We start from the raw sequence: 16,244 nt of genomic DNA on the forward strand, positions 1-16,244 counted from the left end.
GGGGACGGGATCCTTCTAGGATTCTGGGTTTTCCAGCAAACCCTGAGAGGAGCCATGCCTATGGTGGTGGGAAGAGTTCAGGACGCCCACTCCTGGACAGGCGGAGATGAGGTGGAGAGCTGAGGCCTGAGAGAAGCCCCTGTCCTGGTCCAGAACCCCCTCCTCAATTGCTGATGGGACAGGGCCTGGATGGAACCTAGGTCTCAGCTGGTCCCAGAAATAGCCCCCTCAGGCCAGGCCAGGCTGCGGGTTAGGGGCAGGCGGCCCAGTGGGGTCACCATGAGCTGACTGAGGCTGTTTCTCTCAGGAATTGTCCCTTGTCTCCTTCTCCTGGTGCAAGGAGGGAAAAACAGGGCCCAGGCCAGCTGGGAGGCTGGTTGGGGGGCTGCCTGGCACCTCCCCAGAGCTCCAAGGCTGGGTTTGAGGACACTCTTAGGAAATAGATAAGGACTTCCTGGGCCTAAGCCCACTGGCTTGAGCCTAGAACAAGAGCCTCTGTGTGCCCTAGGATGTGCTCAGAGTGGAGGAGCTGCCAGATAGCATCAGGTGCCCCTGCTCTGTCACCGGGAATTAGAGTGTCAATGGCCAATGACCTGCTTTAGAGGTGGCAACTCACAGCTGCAAACTCAGAGGCTCAGAGAGGCAGCTGCAAGGTATAGATTTGAACCCAGAACTGTGTGGTGCCCAGGGGTGGCCCAGGACAGCTCAGGGTCCAGTCAGAGGACCAGCAGGGATGTCCATCAGAGAATGCCCACACAGCATTGATGTACTATGTAAGCAAAGGAAGAGGACGTGGCTGTCTTGGGAAGCCTCATTGCCCACCTGCTGGTCATGCTTCCTGCGTGTGTGGGTGCCACTGGTACTCTCCTGCAGGTGGAGGGGCCTCATGACTCGGGGGTTAAGACCCTAGACCAGCGGTTCTCAACCTGTGGGTCATGACCCACAGGAACCGTATTAAAGGGTTGCCGCATTAGGAAGGTTGAGAACCACTGACCAAAGTCAGGTTACTTGGGGTCAAATCCTGCCTCTGCTCTACTACAGATGACTTAGCCTCTCTAAGCCTCAGTTTCCCCAGCTGTAAAATGGGAGTCAGTGCAGCATGCACACTACAGGCCTGGGAGGAGAGGGGTGTAACTGTCTCAGTAGGGAGCTCGGCTCTGCCTCAGCCTGGGTTCACATTCCAAGGATTTGGGTTCCTTTTAAGGAGCTGCTAAAAGCCAGCAGCTGAGGCCTGAAGTCAGAATCCACTGGTACCAAGGAGCTAGAAAAAGACCAGCCACCCACGCTGTTCCTGCTTATGCTGGTGCAAGCTGAGACACGCTCTCATTCTACTTTGTAGATAGCGCCTTGCCCTGGCACAAGGAATTCTTGAGCAGCCTCAATATTTGGAAGTGTCTCCTCCAGTATCTGCAGGAAGAGACCAGGGCACACAGCAGGTGGTGAGGCTGTTGGGAAGCTGAGGGGCCCAGGCCTGGATGGGGATAAATGCACAACCCACGTCAGCTGTCTTGGGTTTGGGTTTAGGAACCAGGGAGGAAGGTTTGGGGATTTGATGGGTACAGGGTGTTTCCACTGCTCCAGGAACTGTTACCTGTCTGCAGGAGGGAAACTGCAGAAGGGAGGGTGGGGAGGACTCATCTACCCTGTTGATCCAGCAGAACCCTGAGGAGTGTCCCAGATCCTGACCCCCGCTTCTGCCAGCTCCACACAAGATGCTCTGTGTATCTTCCTCCAACTGTCCCTCCAGCTGGCCTCTACCTTGGTCAAGGTTGCCACCTCCCACAAGGATCAAGACAACAGCCACCCACTCTCTATCTTGAGAGCACAGGTAAGTTTTAGGCTGGAAGACAGTGCAGTCTGGTTACACTGTGGAAAGATTGGAGTTGGAGAAAGCTGCTTCCTGGCCTCCTGCCTGCCCCAGGAGACACACAGACCCTTCCAGCTAGCAGTGACTCAGGACGGGGGCTGCCTTTGTGTGGGTGGCTTTCAAGCCACCCTTCCACTCTACCTGTTCGAGTCACATGGCACCAACTGGCCCATTCTCCTCTCCTATGTACAGGGGGGAAACTGGGGCAGCCCAGCACAGGGGCGAGAACAAGACTATTGTCGCTGCAACTTGAGTGTGGACTTGCATCAGATCCTTAGCTTCTCAGTTTCCTCACCTGTGAGGTAGTGATAAGAACCGATCCCACCACAAAGGGTTGAGATAATTCAAGGAGGTGAACCCATACATTAAAGCACTTTGGGTGTGGTAATCACACCATGAGGGCTAGGATGGCTGGTTTTCATTCTCCTCCTGGTCATCACTAGGGTGCGGTCTCAGAGGTCTCTGCCTGTTGATCACCCAACACAAGGCTGATCCCATCAACAGTAAGGAGACCAAGCCTTTCCTGGCAGTGTGGAGAAACGGTACACAGCATTTCACCTCTCTCGCCCTTAGCTTCCTCATCCATAAACGGGTTCATCCTGTCTGCTCACCACGTAAAAAACAGAAAGACATATTGGATAGGTAGGAAACATCCCCAAGGAGGGTAGGGGTGCCCCATTGCTCTGAATGTGAGACTTGTGCTAGCCAATAGAAACAGAGCTTGGGATGCACGTGTACATTAAATTTTTCTAGTAGCCATGTGAACAAGCAAAGAAAGAACAGGTGAACTTAATATTTATATTTTACTTAACTTAATATATCCAAAATGTCAATTTGGAGGCCAGGTGCAATGGCTCAAACTGTAATCCTAGCACTCTAGGAGGCTGAGGTGGGTGGATTGCTTTAGCTCAGGAGTTCAAGACCGGCCTGTGCCAGAGCAAGACCCCCATCTCTAAAACTAGCTGGATGTTACGGTGGGTGCCTATAGTCCCAGCTATTTAGGAAGCTAAGGCAAGAGGATCGTTTGGGCCCAGAGTTTGAGGTTGCTGTGAGCTATGATGCCATAGCACTCTACCAACGGTGACAAAGTAAGACTCTGTCTCAAAAAATAAAAAGATAAATTTGCCAGGTAGTTAATAGAACCTTATGAACAAGATATTTTACATTCTTTTCATACAAAGTCTTCAAAACCTGGTACACAGACATTCACAGCACAGCTCAATTTATTCTGAGCACATCTCATGTGGCTAGTGGTTATCAAATAGGATGGTGTGATTCTAGGTTGACTTGGGGGCCTCTGGACCCACTTTGCTCTAAGCCAGCAGTGACTATAGCCATCAGTTCTGCTATAACAGCACTCATCAGGCTCTTGGAGCATCTTTTTGTCTCATTCAGTGCCTGGTACCTAGGGCTGCTTAAGAAATACTCCTTCCCCTGCTCCCTGCCACCCACTCATCACACTCACACAGGCTGGCCAGATGCCCACCCCAGGGCAGGGTCTTATCCACAGGTCCCTTGCTGGCTGCCTGATTCCAAAACAATCCAAGCCTCCCAGCTGTGCCCAGTGGAGTATGGTGCCTGAATGTAGACTGCACAACACGAAACCATGGCACCCCCCCCCCCGGGCCCCCAGAGCTGCAGTGGCCTTGCCCACAGGTCAATAGGCAGAGCCAGGGGCACACAGGTTGCTCCCAGCTCCCCCTTCCTCCAGGGTGGGGAAATAGCCTCTCCCTTAGCAGCCAACCCAGGAACAGAGCACAACCCCAGTCACAGAGAAGCCACATTTCTGCCACTGTCTCCTCCCACCTGCCTGACTGTCCCTGATGCCCTGAACTGCTCTGTCCCCTGCTGGGTCACAACCCAGCCTGCAGTCTCTTTCCGTGTATATAGATAGATGCACCCTTGCAGGCTCCAAGGGCTCGATGCTCCCTGCCTAGCCAGGGTCACCAGCTCTTGATTGTGGTTCCTCCCTTTTGGGGTTAATTCCGTTTCAGTGTTGTAGTGCCCCCCCCCGCCCCCCATCAGTATTGGAATGTCTGGAATGCACAGGAGTACACACCTCTCCCAGAGCCCTGAGAAGGGGCCTGGCCTCCTGCCAAGCATGGTCATCCATTTCTGCTGTCCTGCCTGCCTCTGGGTCTAGGCTGGGCCTCACCTGGGCCTCAGTGGCTCCTTGGAGACCCCTGGGTCTGGTGGGAGGTGACAAGTGACATGTATCCCCTGGCCACCACTTTCTTTAAATACTACCAGAGTCTGTCCTGACCCTGAAATAAAGGCTGCACACAGCAGACACTCAGGAAACAATAACCAAATAGTAATAACACTAATACTCACTGAGTCCTGGGCCCTAGAGTGGGTCTTGTAGGCCTGGCAGCTAGGCACCCTTACAGCTATTGGGCTATTAGGCTATAAACTTCTGGAAAATAAGAACTTGCTCACCTTTTGGGGAGCCCTTCTGTGGCTCTTAATTCTAGGCCTTACACAGGCTTGGGGCTTCACAGGCAAGTGTGGAATTGACCAGATTTTTTGTTTATTTGTTTGTTTGAGACAGAGTCTCACTATGTTGCCCTCAGTAGAGTGCTGTGGCATCATAGCTCACAGCAACCTCAAACTCTTGGGCTTAACTGATTCTCTTGCCTCAGCCTCCCAAGTAGATGGGACTACAGGTGCCCGCTACAACGCCCGGCTATAGCAGGCTCGGTTTGAACCTTCCAGCCCTAGTGTATGTGGCTGGTGCCCTAGCCACTGAACCACAGGTGCCGAGCCATGACCAGACTTTTTTGTTTTTGAGATAGAGACTCAAGTTGTCGCCCTGGGTAGATTGCCGTGGTGTCACAGCTCACAGCAACATCCAGCTCCTGGGCTTAAGCAATTCTCTTGCCTCAGCCTCTCAAGTAGCTGGGACTACCGGGAGTCCCACCACAACACCAGGCTATTTTTTTGTTTGTTTTGGTTGTAGTTGTCCTTATTGTTTAGTAGGCCTGGGCTGGATTTGAACCCGCCAGCTCTGGTGTATGTGGCTGGCACCTTAGCCACTTGAGCTACAGGTGCCGAGCCCATGACCAGATATTTTATAGTAAGTCAGTAACTCTGATGTCCCATGTTCCATATGAAGATAATGGAAGCTCAGAGGGGTTAAGAAACTTGTCCCAGGTCACAGAGCTGTGAAGTGGTAGTGCCAGGATTTGAACCCAAGCAGCCAGAATTTGAAGCCATCTCCTCACTATAAAAGGGATGTGGATACCAATCTACACCCATCCCATCATGGGGAAAGGAATGAACGACATGGGGAAACGGAACAATGGGGAGAGGCATTCACTACCCCTGGGATCTACATCTTGTTGGCATCTTCATCAGCACAATTAATCCCTGCGGTTGGGTTACAATCAATGGTGGTAAACTGAGGCTGAGTCATTCTCCTAAAATTCCACCACAAGGCACTCCCACCCTGTCCTTCTGAACAGGCCTTTCAGGTGGAAGGAACCAGCATGGACTGAACACCTCCCTGGGCCGCACCCTACCCCAGTGCCTGACACAGGTTCTGTCTCTGGTTCTTATAACAACCTGTGCAGGTAGTTACTATCACAGCTCCCACTGCAGATGAAGAAAGTGAGCAGCAGAGATGTGGGGTAACTTGCTCAGAGTCACAAGGTTAGGAAACATCTATGCTAGCACCTGCTGCAGCCCCAGCCAGGTACCTTCTAGATATTCAAAATGCCAAATACATTTTCAACCCCATCTAACTTCTTGCCAAGGCTTCTCTTATAGGCCCCAGTGACAGGCCCTTCTCCATTAACAGCCCCTAGGGATATAAGTTGTTGGCATACTATAAAATGTCTGCTCAGTTTTATACTTATTTATAGAGCCCCAATCTTACGCAAGGCTTGGAATTAAGGGCAACAGAAAGGCCTCCCCCTCTCCCCACAAGGATGAGTTAATACCTATTGTCCAAAAGTTTATAGGCTAAAAGGTAGGGTTAAGAAAAACACTCCAATGACTATAATTATAAAGATTCCAGATCACCTAGGTCAGGGTATTTTCACATACTCTTTCTCATTCTGGCCTTATAACCTAATTTTAATTGTGAAAATGTAACTCAGAGTGATAAAAAACATAAAATGTAAAGAAAAAAGGAAACAAAAGAGAAAGGCCAATGTGGCAGAGTAGATCCAAACACATCAACATTACAATAAATGTGAATGGGTTAATGTTATCTATTAAGAGGCAGTCAGTCAGGTGAGAGTACAAAAAACAACACTCTCACCCCCAGCTATATGCCATTTACAGGACACACACCTAAAACTAAAGGATAGAAGATTAAGAATAAAGGACTTGTAAAAAAAAAAATAAAAAAATAAAGGACCCACCAGGCAACTGGCACTGAAAAGGGAAAGCATAGTTCACATACCTCTAAGATGGAGTGAAGCAATCAGTGTAACTATGTGGTTCCCACCACTGGCTGCACATCAAAGGAGCAATGTCTGGGCTCCCACCCATGGAGAGTTTCACTTCATTGGTCTTAGGGCTCTAACAACATGTTTAAAGCATCTCAGGTGATTCTACTGTACAGCCAGGACTGCGAAGAAGGGAACTGAACCACAGCAAGGGTTAAAGGGGAGTAGGAAGAATCCCTAGATCTCTACAGGAAGGAAGTCTTATGAGAAAGCAGTACACAGGCGGTGCCAAATAAATACCAGATTTATTGTTCAATTGACTGATACTCTCCCTGTTGGAAACTTCTGTGGTAATTAGACAGCAAATCCACCCACACCCTGCTATTAATCTTGGGGAAATATATTCTAAGATGAGAGGGTTGCTGGTGTAGTAATTCCAGGTCTGTCTTGAAGGCCTAATCTGTTTCTGCCCAGGGAATGCCACCCTACCTCCAGGCCTCTGGTGGGGCCTAGGGCTCTGTGTCAGGTGAGTGCTTTGGGGCTCTCCTTACAGAAACACAGAAGTTCAAATCATTTCAGGTAACATCACAGCAGTCTTGAGGATTTTCTGCAAAATTTAAACCGAGCTCAAGCCAACCTTGGGGCCCCACCAGGCATTAGGATGTCACTCAAGATTCAAGACAAGTGGACAAGGAGTGCTGGCCTCCGTTATTTAAGCATCTACTAAGTGCCTGATGCTTTACACACATGCTCTCAGTCCTCTCCATAATCCTACACACCTCCAATGTGCAGAATCAAAACAGACCTTCCACCATTCTTTATTAAGTACCTGCTATGTGCTAGGCTCCATTCTGGGGGCACAGGAGTTTCCGCACCAGTGATAAGGAAAAAAGCTCAGAATGGGGCAGAAACATGGTTGACTTCCCAGCTGACCAGAGGCATAGCCGAGTCTGTAAGCCCAGGCCTTTCTTTTCCACCCTGTGAGCCCCCATCCCTGCCCCTGGGCCTCAGCCTCACCCTCAGTACCTTGAGGGTCTACCTGTTCACTTTATAGTTGGAAAGAGTCAAGTTCTACCCCAACCTGCTATCTGGGGTAGCAGGTTGAAGTCCCCTCTATTCTTGGGGGGCACAAACTCAGAAAACTTCCTCAGCCTTCAGCTGGAAACAGAATGTCCCCATACCCAAGATGGAGAAGTGGAAACCCTAAAAGGTATAAACCTGAAACCCAAGCCCAGGCAGCTGGGACGGTGAAGAACTCTGCAAATTCTGTCTTATCACCCTGTGGCCCTCCATGCTCAGGCAGTGACCGTGCTGAGGCTAGGAGTGAGCAGCCGCACTGTGTGTAATTTTACTTACAAGACTGTGTGTGTTAATCTTATTTATAAAAAGGGACAAAAACCCACTGCCTCGGAAGGGTGGGCAGGACAGCCCATGGGCTCTGAACATCCAGGTCAGAATGGTGGAGACGCTCCACATTTTGCTTGGAAAGAAAGATGGGGTAGAATCCACCTCAGACAGTCACTGTGATCATAAATTAGGGTGACTGTTCCCAGAGAGGGCTCAACCTCAGGGCCCTGCTGTGTTCGCACTTTCCCGCCTCACTCACCAGCCTCACTCACCAACCAGCAGAGTTTCCCTTTGTGCCTTCTTCTCCATCCTTGCTCCCCAGGCCTGGGCACCCTCCCCTTCCTTAGGTCTCCTCTTCCTCCCCAGACCCTTTCTTTCGCTGTGGACTGGACTCTGAGACCTGGGAGTCTGAGGCTCCCTTTTGGGCTCTCACCCACACAGCACCATCTGCTAACTCTCCTTCTTCATACCCCCTCACTTAACAAAATTTTAAAAGTCACGATTTACTCAAACATACAGAAAAGTACAGGAAAAAATTAGGTTAGGCCCAATGACTCACACCTGTAATCTTGGCACTCTGGGAAGCTGAGGTGGGAGGATCGCTCGAGGCCAGGAGTTAGAGACCAGCCCTGACAATCATGAGACCCTGTCTCTGTAAAATAAATAAATAAATAAATGAGGCAGGCGTGGTGGTGGCACCTACAGTTACTGAGGAGGCTGAGGTAAGAGGATCCCTTGGAGCCCAGAGTAGGAATGCAGTGAGCTGTGATGATACCACTGCACTCCAGCCTGGGTGACAGAGCAAGACTCTGTCCCAAAAAACAAAATGAAACAAAATAATTTGGCCACCCCTGTCCTGACCACCAGGACTTAGTTGGTGGTCACATGTGGCCATATTTGCTTTAGGTTTTCTTTATAAAGAAATAAAGTGCTGTTGTTCATGATGCACTGAACCCTTTCCTTAGCTGTGGACAGTTTTAGACTTACCAGTTTCTAAGTCTGTTTCACACTTTCAATACAACACCCGTGTCTGCATGCAGGCACGGCACAGGACATTGTTCTGTGTGTTTTTTTGAGACAGAATCTCACTATGTCACCCTCGGTAGAGTGTGTGCTGTCACAGGTCAGAGCAACCTCAAACTCTTGGGCTTAAGAGATTCTCTTGCCTCAGCCTCCCAAGTAGCTGGGACCACAGGCGCCCACCATAATGCCCAGCTATTTTTTGGTTGTAGTTGTCATTGTTGTTTAGCAGGCCTGGGCCAGACTTGAACCCTCCACCTTCGGTATATGTGGCTGGCGCCCTACTCACTGTGCTATGGGCATTGAGCCTCTGTGTGTGTTTTTTGAAGTGCATCTGTGCACACATCCTCTTTGCATCCTTCAACAAATTGGTTTATCCGATGAATATGATGCCTTCTCAAATTGTGTCTACACACATGCGTACACATGTCCCTGTCTTATTCCTCCCATGCGCTGTTTCTCCAGACATCTGCTGCTGATCCTGGGTTAGCTTAGACCATCCCTCTCCCCTCCCTGAGGCCGGCCTGCATAGGGGTCAGGGCCATGCTCTGTACCCCCAAGCCCTTTGCCTCTATCTCAGCACTTATCACCCTGCATTGTTCCCACCTGTTTACTCAGCCTGTTCACCACCCATTGTCCTGTACACAGAAGGTGACTGAATGGGGACATTGCTGGGGGGGAAAGTGATCAGGCCTCACATCCCTTTCCACCTGTCCCCCCAACCTATTGGGTTCCCCTAGCCCTGGGGGCAGGGCCCACTCACAGGCTATTGTGTGTACTCCCTACAGATGCTGAAGGAGGGGGAGAATCTTAGCAGCCCCCCATGACTTTCACTCATTCAACACTTGTGCTGGGGGAGACAGATGTGCAGCCACATCTGGCCACTATAGAGAGGGCTCACTTACCTCACTATGGCTGCTGAGGTAAGAGCTAAGGAGAAAGAGAGACAGTAAGTAGGTGGACCTGCCCAGCAACAAGAGGTGAGCCTGAAAGGAGAGGAGAGGCAGTGAAGAGGAGTGGGAAGCACATCCTAGCAAGAAGCATGGCATGGGCAAAGCCACGTGGCCAGGTGCAGCCTAGAGACCAGAGGTAACAGGTGTGTCTTCATGCTGTGGATGGCAGCAGCTCCCAGGGCCTCAGAGCAAAGGGAGGGGGTTAGGCAGCTGGGGACAGGGTCAAACTTGTATGCTGTAAGAAGTTCCCTGGGTGCCTCTAGGCAAAGGGAAGTATCAGGGCAGCAGCAGAAACCCTGAAGAGGCCTCTGCGGGTGTCCAGGTGAGGGGGACTGGTGGCTCACAGGGCTGCTAGCTCTGGAGGCAGGGAGAAGTGGGGGTCCATTTCAAGTGGAAAGGGCAGGGCTTGGACTTGAAGAGAGCTCTGTCCAGCCCAGACAGGCCCACCCAGTGGCCCCCATGGGCTCAGGAGACACAGCACAGCAACCTGCCAGGAGTGGAGAGAATAAAAACCAGAGGCCATTTCCCTTTTCTGGCTCCCAAGACAGGCCAGGGCAGGCAGGCTGGGAGGGTGGCAGGTGGTGCCAGCAACACCTTGAACAGCCCTGCCTAGAGCAGAGGAGAAAGAGCGGCTGCTAAGCCCGGGTTCTCCCCCCTTACACAGACCTGAGAATGCTCTCCAGGGTAGCTCCCTGCCCCAGGGGGTTTGAATTGAGCTATGCCTCTCCTCCAAAACTCCCTCCCCCCAGACATCAACCCTGAGATGATACCATTAGCCTCTGCCCCTATAGGTTTAGCTATCTCTGTCCCAAATCTCATTCATCAGGTCTCATTTCTCTGTCAAGAGAAAGCAGCAAGGAGATGGGGGGACAAAGGCAGAGGGAAGAGAGGGGGAAAGTGCTGCTCAGGGTAAGAGAACAGAGGCAGAGAACACGAAAGCGCACACATGACCCCACAACCTGGCCTGGGCAGTCCCTGGACACAGTGGCCCCCTACCCCAGGTATGAATGGGGAGGCCTATTTCCCACCCCAAGGGCCCCTGGACCCCAGCATTGTCCATTTGTGAACTGTGAGCCCAAGGTGATTGCTCTGGGCCTCAGTGTTACCCTCTGTAAAGTGGGACACCACCGCTTGCCTAGCAGGCACACAGTTGCTGTCAGAATGAGTGGCTATAACATCTGTGACCATGCTGGGCATACAGTAGGCAGGTGCTGGAGAAATGGCTGGGTGGGTGTTTTACCCTAGGCCAAGCCACCCATTCATCTGGCTTTGCTGACAGGGCCCCTCCCAATTCATTCGGATTTGCAGCTGCCACTGATCAATGGGTGCGTGTGTAATTTGCTTGAGTCAGCTGCCTGCTCAGCTCTGGGCTTAGCACAGTTGCTGCTCCCAACAGCAGTGCGTGACTGCTTACAGGGCTGCTACCATTTCCCAAGTGCTCATTCCAACTGAGTCCCAGGCTCGGCCCTGCCCCTGCAATTCTCTCACTTGACCCACACAGCAGCCTTTCTCGCTGGGGTTGCTATCACTACCCCATCTCACAGATGAAGAAACTGAGGCTCAGAGACCTGCCCAAGGTCACATAGCTGAGGACAGGCTGGGCTGGGGCCTGAACTCACATCTGGCTGACATCAGACACTGTGCTCTTACCCACTAAGAGGTCCAGGGTGCCCAGGTGGCTTCTCATAGGGCATGTTCCCTTTCACCAGCACTGCCCCCCAAGCCTGGGGCCCTGCCTTCCATGCAGGGTCCCCCAATAGGGCTGGGTCAGTCTTTCAAGATTCTGTCTGGATAAGGCTGTACTGCTGGGTATTTACTAGGCCCCAAGTCTAGTTAGAGAGGCATGATTAGTCCCATTTTACAGATAAGGAAGCTGAGACTCCGCAAGGCTGTTTCCTTCCTAAAACCAAAGAGGCAGAATTCAGTCCTTCTCCAGAACTGGATCTTAACTGCCCCATGACAGTCACATACCTTCCCTGGGAAGTCATCTCTCATCTCCCAGAATCTCTGCTCTGACCCTGGCAGCTCTCACTTCAAGCCAGTCACATAGCACCTGAGTGGTCAGGCTAGAGATCCCATCTGTCAATTCTTGATTCCATCACTCACCTGGCCCATCACCCTGATAGCTATGACATGTTTAAGCTTAAGTCCATCTTACCTCCCTGATGTGACCAACCACGACTCAAGGTTCAACATCTTTTCCACATCTGCCTACATCCCCCAGGAATAGTGCCTGTCCTTTTGGGCACCAGCTCAGTCCTGGGCACACACCAGGTGCCTGATCCATATGTGTTTGAAAATTATAATCACAATAGCTGCTGTGAATTGAGGCCTCCTATTGTTCTCAATTCTTTCCCTGTATCATTTCATTTAATCCTCAGCCAACATTACCAGTCAGACACCATGCTTACCCTGCTCATAGGGGAGAAAATAGGCTCAGGAATATCAAGCTAGTCCTCCAAGGTCACACAGCCAGGAAGGTGAGAGCAAGTCTTTTCCAGGCCCTCTCTGCCAGGCTAGACATATCCTTGGTGACCTGTACCACCAGGCCTTACTCTGTCATTAGTTCAGGTGTGAACATCAGCTCCCACACCTGTCATTAGGAACCAGGGTGACAGGAGCAATGGGGTTCACACCCCATCCCAGCCCTCCCGAGTTTCAGCTCCTAAAGGCTTAAAAACTGGGAGGGGCAGTTCTCCTCAGGACTCTCTGTCCACTAATTCATACTTTGCAGTCCAAAGCCCTGACCAGCTGAATGTGAAGGTCACAACTCCAGCTCCCGGGTCCCCCTGGATGAACTTGGGACAGTGATGCTAACTCTCTCAAATGCTAGGTGCTGGGACCCACTCCTGCCAGCAACCCCAAACACGAGACACTGATATCACTACCTCTGCTTTGCTGACAAGGAGAATGAGGCTCTGAGAGCTTCCATGCAAGTGGCAAGCCAGGAAAGAAGTGAGCCATTCTGCTCTGAGAATTGAAATTCCCACCCGCCTCACCATGCTGAACTCACTGGCAGCCCCATCCTCCCCAGACAATGCAGGAGGCCTCTAGAAAACTCAGGTTGAAAGACTAACTCAGGAGTCAATTTCTCTGTGACCAGCAAACACAGCTGTGAGCCACAAGTGTCCCCTGTGCCATGAGGCCAACAGGGCATCAGGTGGTGCTCATGAGTTGAGAGGATGAGCACAGGCTGCCCCCCAGACCACAATCCAGTCCATGAACTTGTTCCAACTGAGAAGGGGCAGAGGGAGACCACACAGGAACTCATCTGGCACCTACTCAGGGCTGTGACTGTGCTCATTCTTAGTGCTACAGTGACAAAGCCCCAAGGAAGGGTCTTTCATTTATCCTGGGAAGAGAACCAGGAAGATTTCCCAGAGTAAGAGGCCTCAAGCTCAGACCTGGGACCAATGGCTATCAGCCAAGGTCAGAGGGTGGCTGCCTTGGTCCTGGAATATTGAGAAGGGCAATAGCGGGCAGGAACCTGTGTCTCTGCACCCCCCAGGCCTTCAGAGTCCCCGAAGCTATAAAGGATAGGAAGCCTTTCCTCCTCCCTCTGCCCGCTTGTCTGGGCTCCTTACAAGCTTTAGTTAGGTCCAAGCCCTAGCCTTAGGGGTCAGAGCTGGTGAGGGGGTATGTGTGATGCTGGGAGGAGGTAGAGGGCAGAGCGAGGCCTGGCCCTTCTCCTGGTGTGTGGGTGTCTGCATGTGTAGAGGACTGGATGGGCCTGAGTCTTGGGTGGGGGGAACAGCACAGTCACAGAACATCTGATTGTGCAATGCCGGAGGGAACAGCACAGGGACTGGACGGGACCCTGGGTGGGTCTGTGCCAGCTGGACTTGGCCAGAGGAACAGCATGCAGGGCCCTGCCCAGCCTCTGGGGCTGTGGAAGACGGGGGAGGGGTAGGTTGGAGGAATCTCCATGGGAGACAGGGATTGCCTCTGAGCTTGAAACAGCCCGAATGAGAGATGTAGGATGGGGAAGATCACAGGGAATGGAGTTTTTCAAAGGGCCAGACTGGGGAGGATGCAGTGCCCACTCATCTGACAGGCTGGCCTGGGTGGACTGCAGGGGTAGGATGGGGGCCCTGGGCTCAGTCCTCTCCTGGCTTCATGGGGGCCTAAGGAGGAAAATCAAGAACGTGAGGGCTCCTAGTGAGAGGGGGGCTTGAGGCAAAGTTTCCAGTCAGGTAGGCTGTGGGATGTGCCAGGTCTCCGTACCTGCCTGAACCCTCCTGTTGGCAGAAGTTGGCAGAAGGCTCCCTTCAGCAGAGGGCCCCATTCTACTTTCCCTCCCCTCCCCCCTCAATCTCAGCATCTCCACAAGACTCCCCCAAACCGGTTATTAAGTGAATACATTAGGCTTATCAAAACCGACGTGGGCTGCCACTCAACGCAAACACATTGAGACATGTCATTCGCTTCCCAGGCGGCCCTGGGAACCCTGGGCTGAGATGAGCCAGTTTCGGGGCTGGAGTGGGGGAGGGAGCCACACCCCTGAGAAGTCGATCTGTGAGAAGGAGGCCCAGACGCCGCCGCAGCCCAGCCTCCGCTCTGGTGGAGAACCACCCAGTGTGGCTGCTCCCTGGGAGCCAAGGGGGAGCCTCAGCCTGCGCCCCCCACCCCTTCGCGCCCCCGCCCACAAGGCCTCTGGGCGAGGCTCTGGAACACAGGGTGGCAGGTGCCGGGAGGTGCTGCAGCAGGTGGCTGTCCTGGTCCCCCCTCCTCTGGAGCACCTGCGCTCTCAGACTCACTGGGGACCTCCCCCACTCTCCGCTCCATTTCCCTGCTCCATTTCCCTGCTCCGGCACGCCCCCAGGACCAAGTCTCTGGCTCCCGCAGCGCCCCAGCCTAGGGTGTAGCTTCCTCTGGACACTCAATCCTGGCATCCCGGGGGCGATTCCTGGCTGAGAGCAACGCTCGGCACAAGAGTGACCCTGGGACATGGAGGCGCCCCACACCCCAGCTCAGCAGCCCATCTCCTAGGCCCCCAAAGCAGTGCTCCCTGGGCTCTCGTTGTCCCGGTGCCCAGTGCCACCTATAGTGGCCCCCTCGGCGTCCCCAGCCAGTCCCATCTCCACCTGAGCGGTGCTTCCCAACTCAAAGGTGGCCTCTGCCCGGCGTTCCTGCGCCTCGTGCGCTCTGGGCTCAGTTCTCTGCGTCGGGCGTCGGGCCCTGGGCAGCCCTCGGGCGGGCTCACAAGCTCCGGGCGGTCTTCCCGGCCCAGCGCGTCCCAGACGCCAGAGCTTCCCGAATGCGTCCCGCAGTGGGCCGTACGGCGCCTCCTCACCTCCGGGTCTGCACCGAGGGGCTGTATTTGCCTTTGTTTCTCTTCCTGAAGAGCGAGTGCATGGTGGCGCTCGGGGTGCGGGAGGGGGCGGCGGCGCAGGTGAGCGAGCGGTGGCGCGGGGACCCCGAGTGCGGCACGGCCGCGGCGCGCGGTCACTACTGGAAGGGGGCGGGGCGCCTGCCGGCTGCTCCTAGGAAGGTGGCGCTTACCTTCGCGAGGAGGGGCCACCGCGCGGGCGTGGCTTCGGGCCCGGCCGGAGCGGGCGCAGGGGTGGAGAACACGGAATCTGGGCCTGACACCGCCCCACCTCAGCTCGGGGACTCTAGAGACACTGGGCAGGCGCGGGCGAGCGAAGGCTACCTACGGGAGCACACGCAGCCACACCTCCCCGCGGCTGGCGCGCCCCTCCCGGCTTAGGCCTTCACCTGGTTCCGTGCTGCTGCCGCATTCTCGCCCAGGCCCTCTTCCTTCTTAGGCAGACTCCCAGGTGGGCCCTCAGCCAGGGGTACCGAGACGGTGCTGGTCCCTGTGCCTTGGGCAACTAGTGAATTACACTCAAGTGGTAGCAGTGTGGATGGCCATCGTGTAAAGCGGGCTTTCAAGTGCTCCTGCCTGAGTTCAAATCCTGCCGCCCCCATTGGTCGCCCGAGGCTCCTGGCCATGGTGTTTTGGGCCCCAGCCTCAGTTTTATTCTTTGTCAAACGGTGGTAACAGCTACGCCCTCACTCTGTCCCAAATCGCTGTGAGGCGATTCCTGTAGATAACTCAGAGCGCTGCGCATGGTGCCCTGGCCCAGACGCTTGCCATTGCTCTCAGCCTGCCATCCAGGCGGACAAAAAACCCCTTGAAACTGAATAACTCCCGGTCCTGGCACAAGAAAACTACGTCGTAACTGGTCATAAAAGCTGCTGGATTCCGGTTCAGAAAGGCCAGTTGCTCAGTTCTGCCAGCATGTCCGGAGGAGACTGTATCAGTGGACCGGGTTGCAGTTGGACAAACGCAAACCCAGTCTGGCGGAGAGCCCGAGTGAGCCGGGCCCCACAGCTGGGAGCGGTCAGTCCCACTCCGGAGGGTGCCTGGGGTGTGAGCCCAGCTGGAGAGGAGCCTACAGTCACAGGGGAGACTCCAGAAGGCAGAGAGTGAAACGCTTTATGGTCAGAGGACTACCAGGGCTCAGATAGGGAGTGGTAAGGTCTGTGTGAAGGTGGGGAGAGCAAGAGCCTCAGACTGGGTGTCCAGAGTGCTGGGCTCAAGTTCGGTTGCCTGAGCCTTCTGACCAGTTTCCTCTCCCACTATTTATTTATTTGTTTATTTATTTCTAAAACAAGGAGTTTAGTGAAGAGCTGATTTTCTGGGAGGCGCCTGTGGCT

The 16,244-nt window shown here is 53.5% G+C and overlaps 1 protein-coding gene across 1 annotated transcript in view; it reads right to left on the reverse strand.

Annotated features, from left to right (window-relative positions):
- The window catches only part of PPL (periplakin), a 49,010-nt gene extending 34,046 nt beyond the window's left edge, over nucleotides 1-14,964 (reverse strand). The window contains exon 1 of the mRNA XM_003790848.3: nucleotides 14,875-14,964. Within this exon, the coding sequence (XP_003790896.1) occupies nucleotides 14,875-14,936 (62 nt within the window). The 5' untranslated portion in view covers nucleotides 14,937-14,964. The remainder of the gene's footprint in view (nucleotides 1-14,874) is intronic.
- Nucleotides 14,965-16,244: the final 1,280 nt, after the last annotated feature.

This window comes from Otolemur garnettii, unplaced genomic scaffold (assembly GCF_000181295.1).
Source record: "Otolemur garnettii isolate 467f Iridium unplaced genomic scaffold, OtoGar3 scaffold00044, whole genome shotgun sequence".
NCBI classification, from domain to species: Eukaryota; Metazoa; Chordata; class Mammalia; order Primates; family Galagidae; genus Otolemur; species Otolemur garnettii.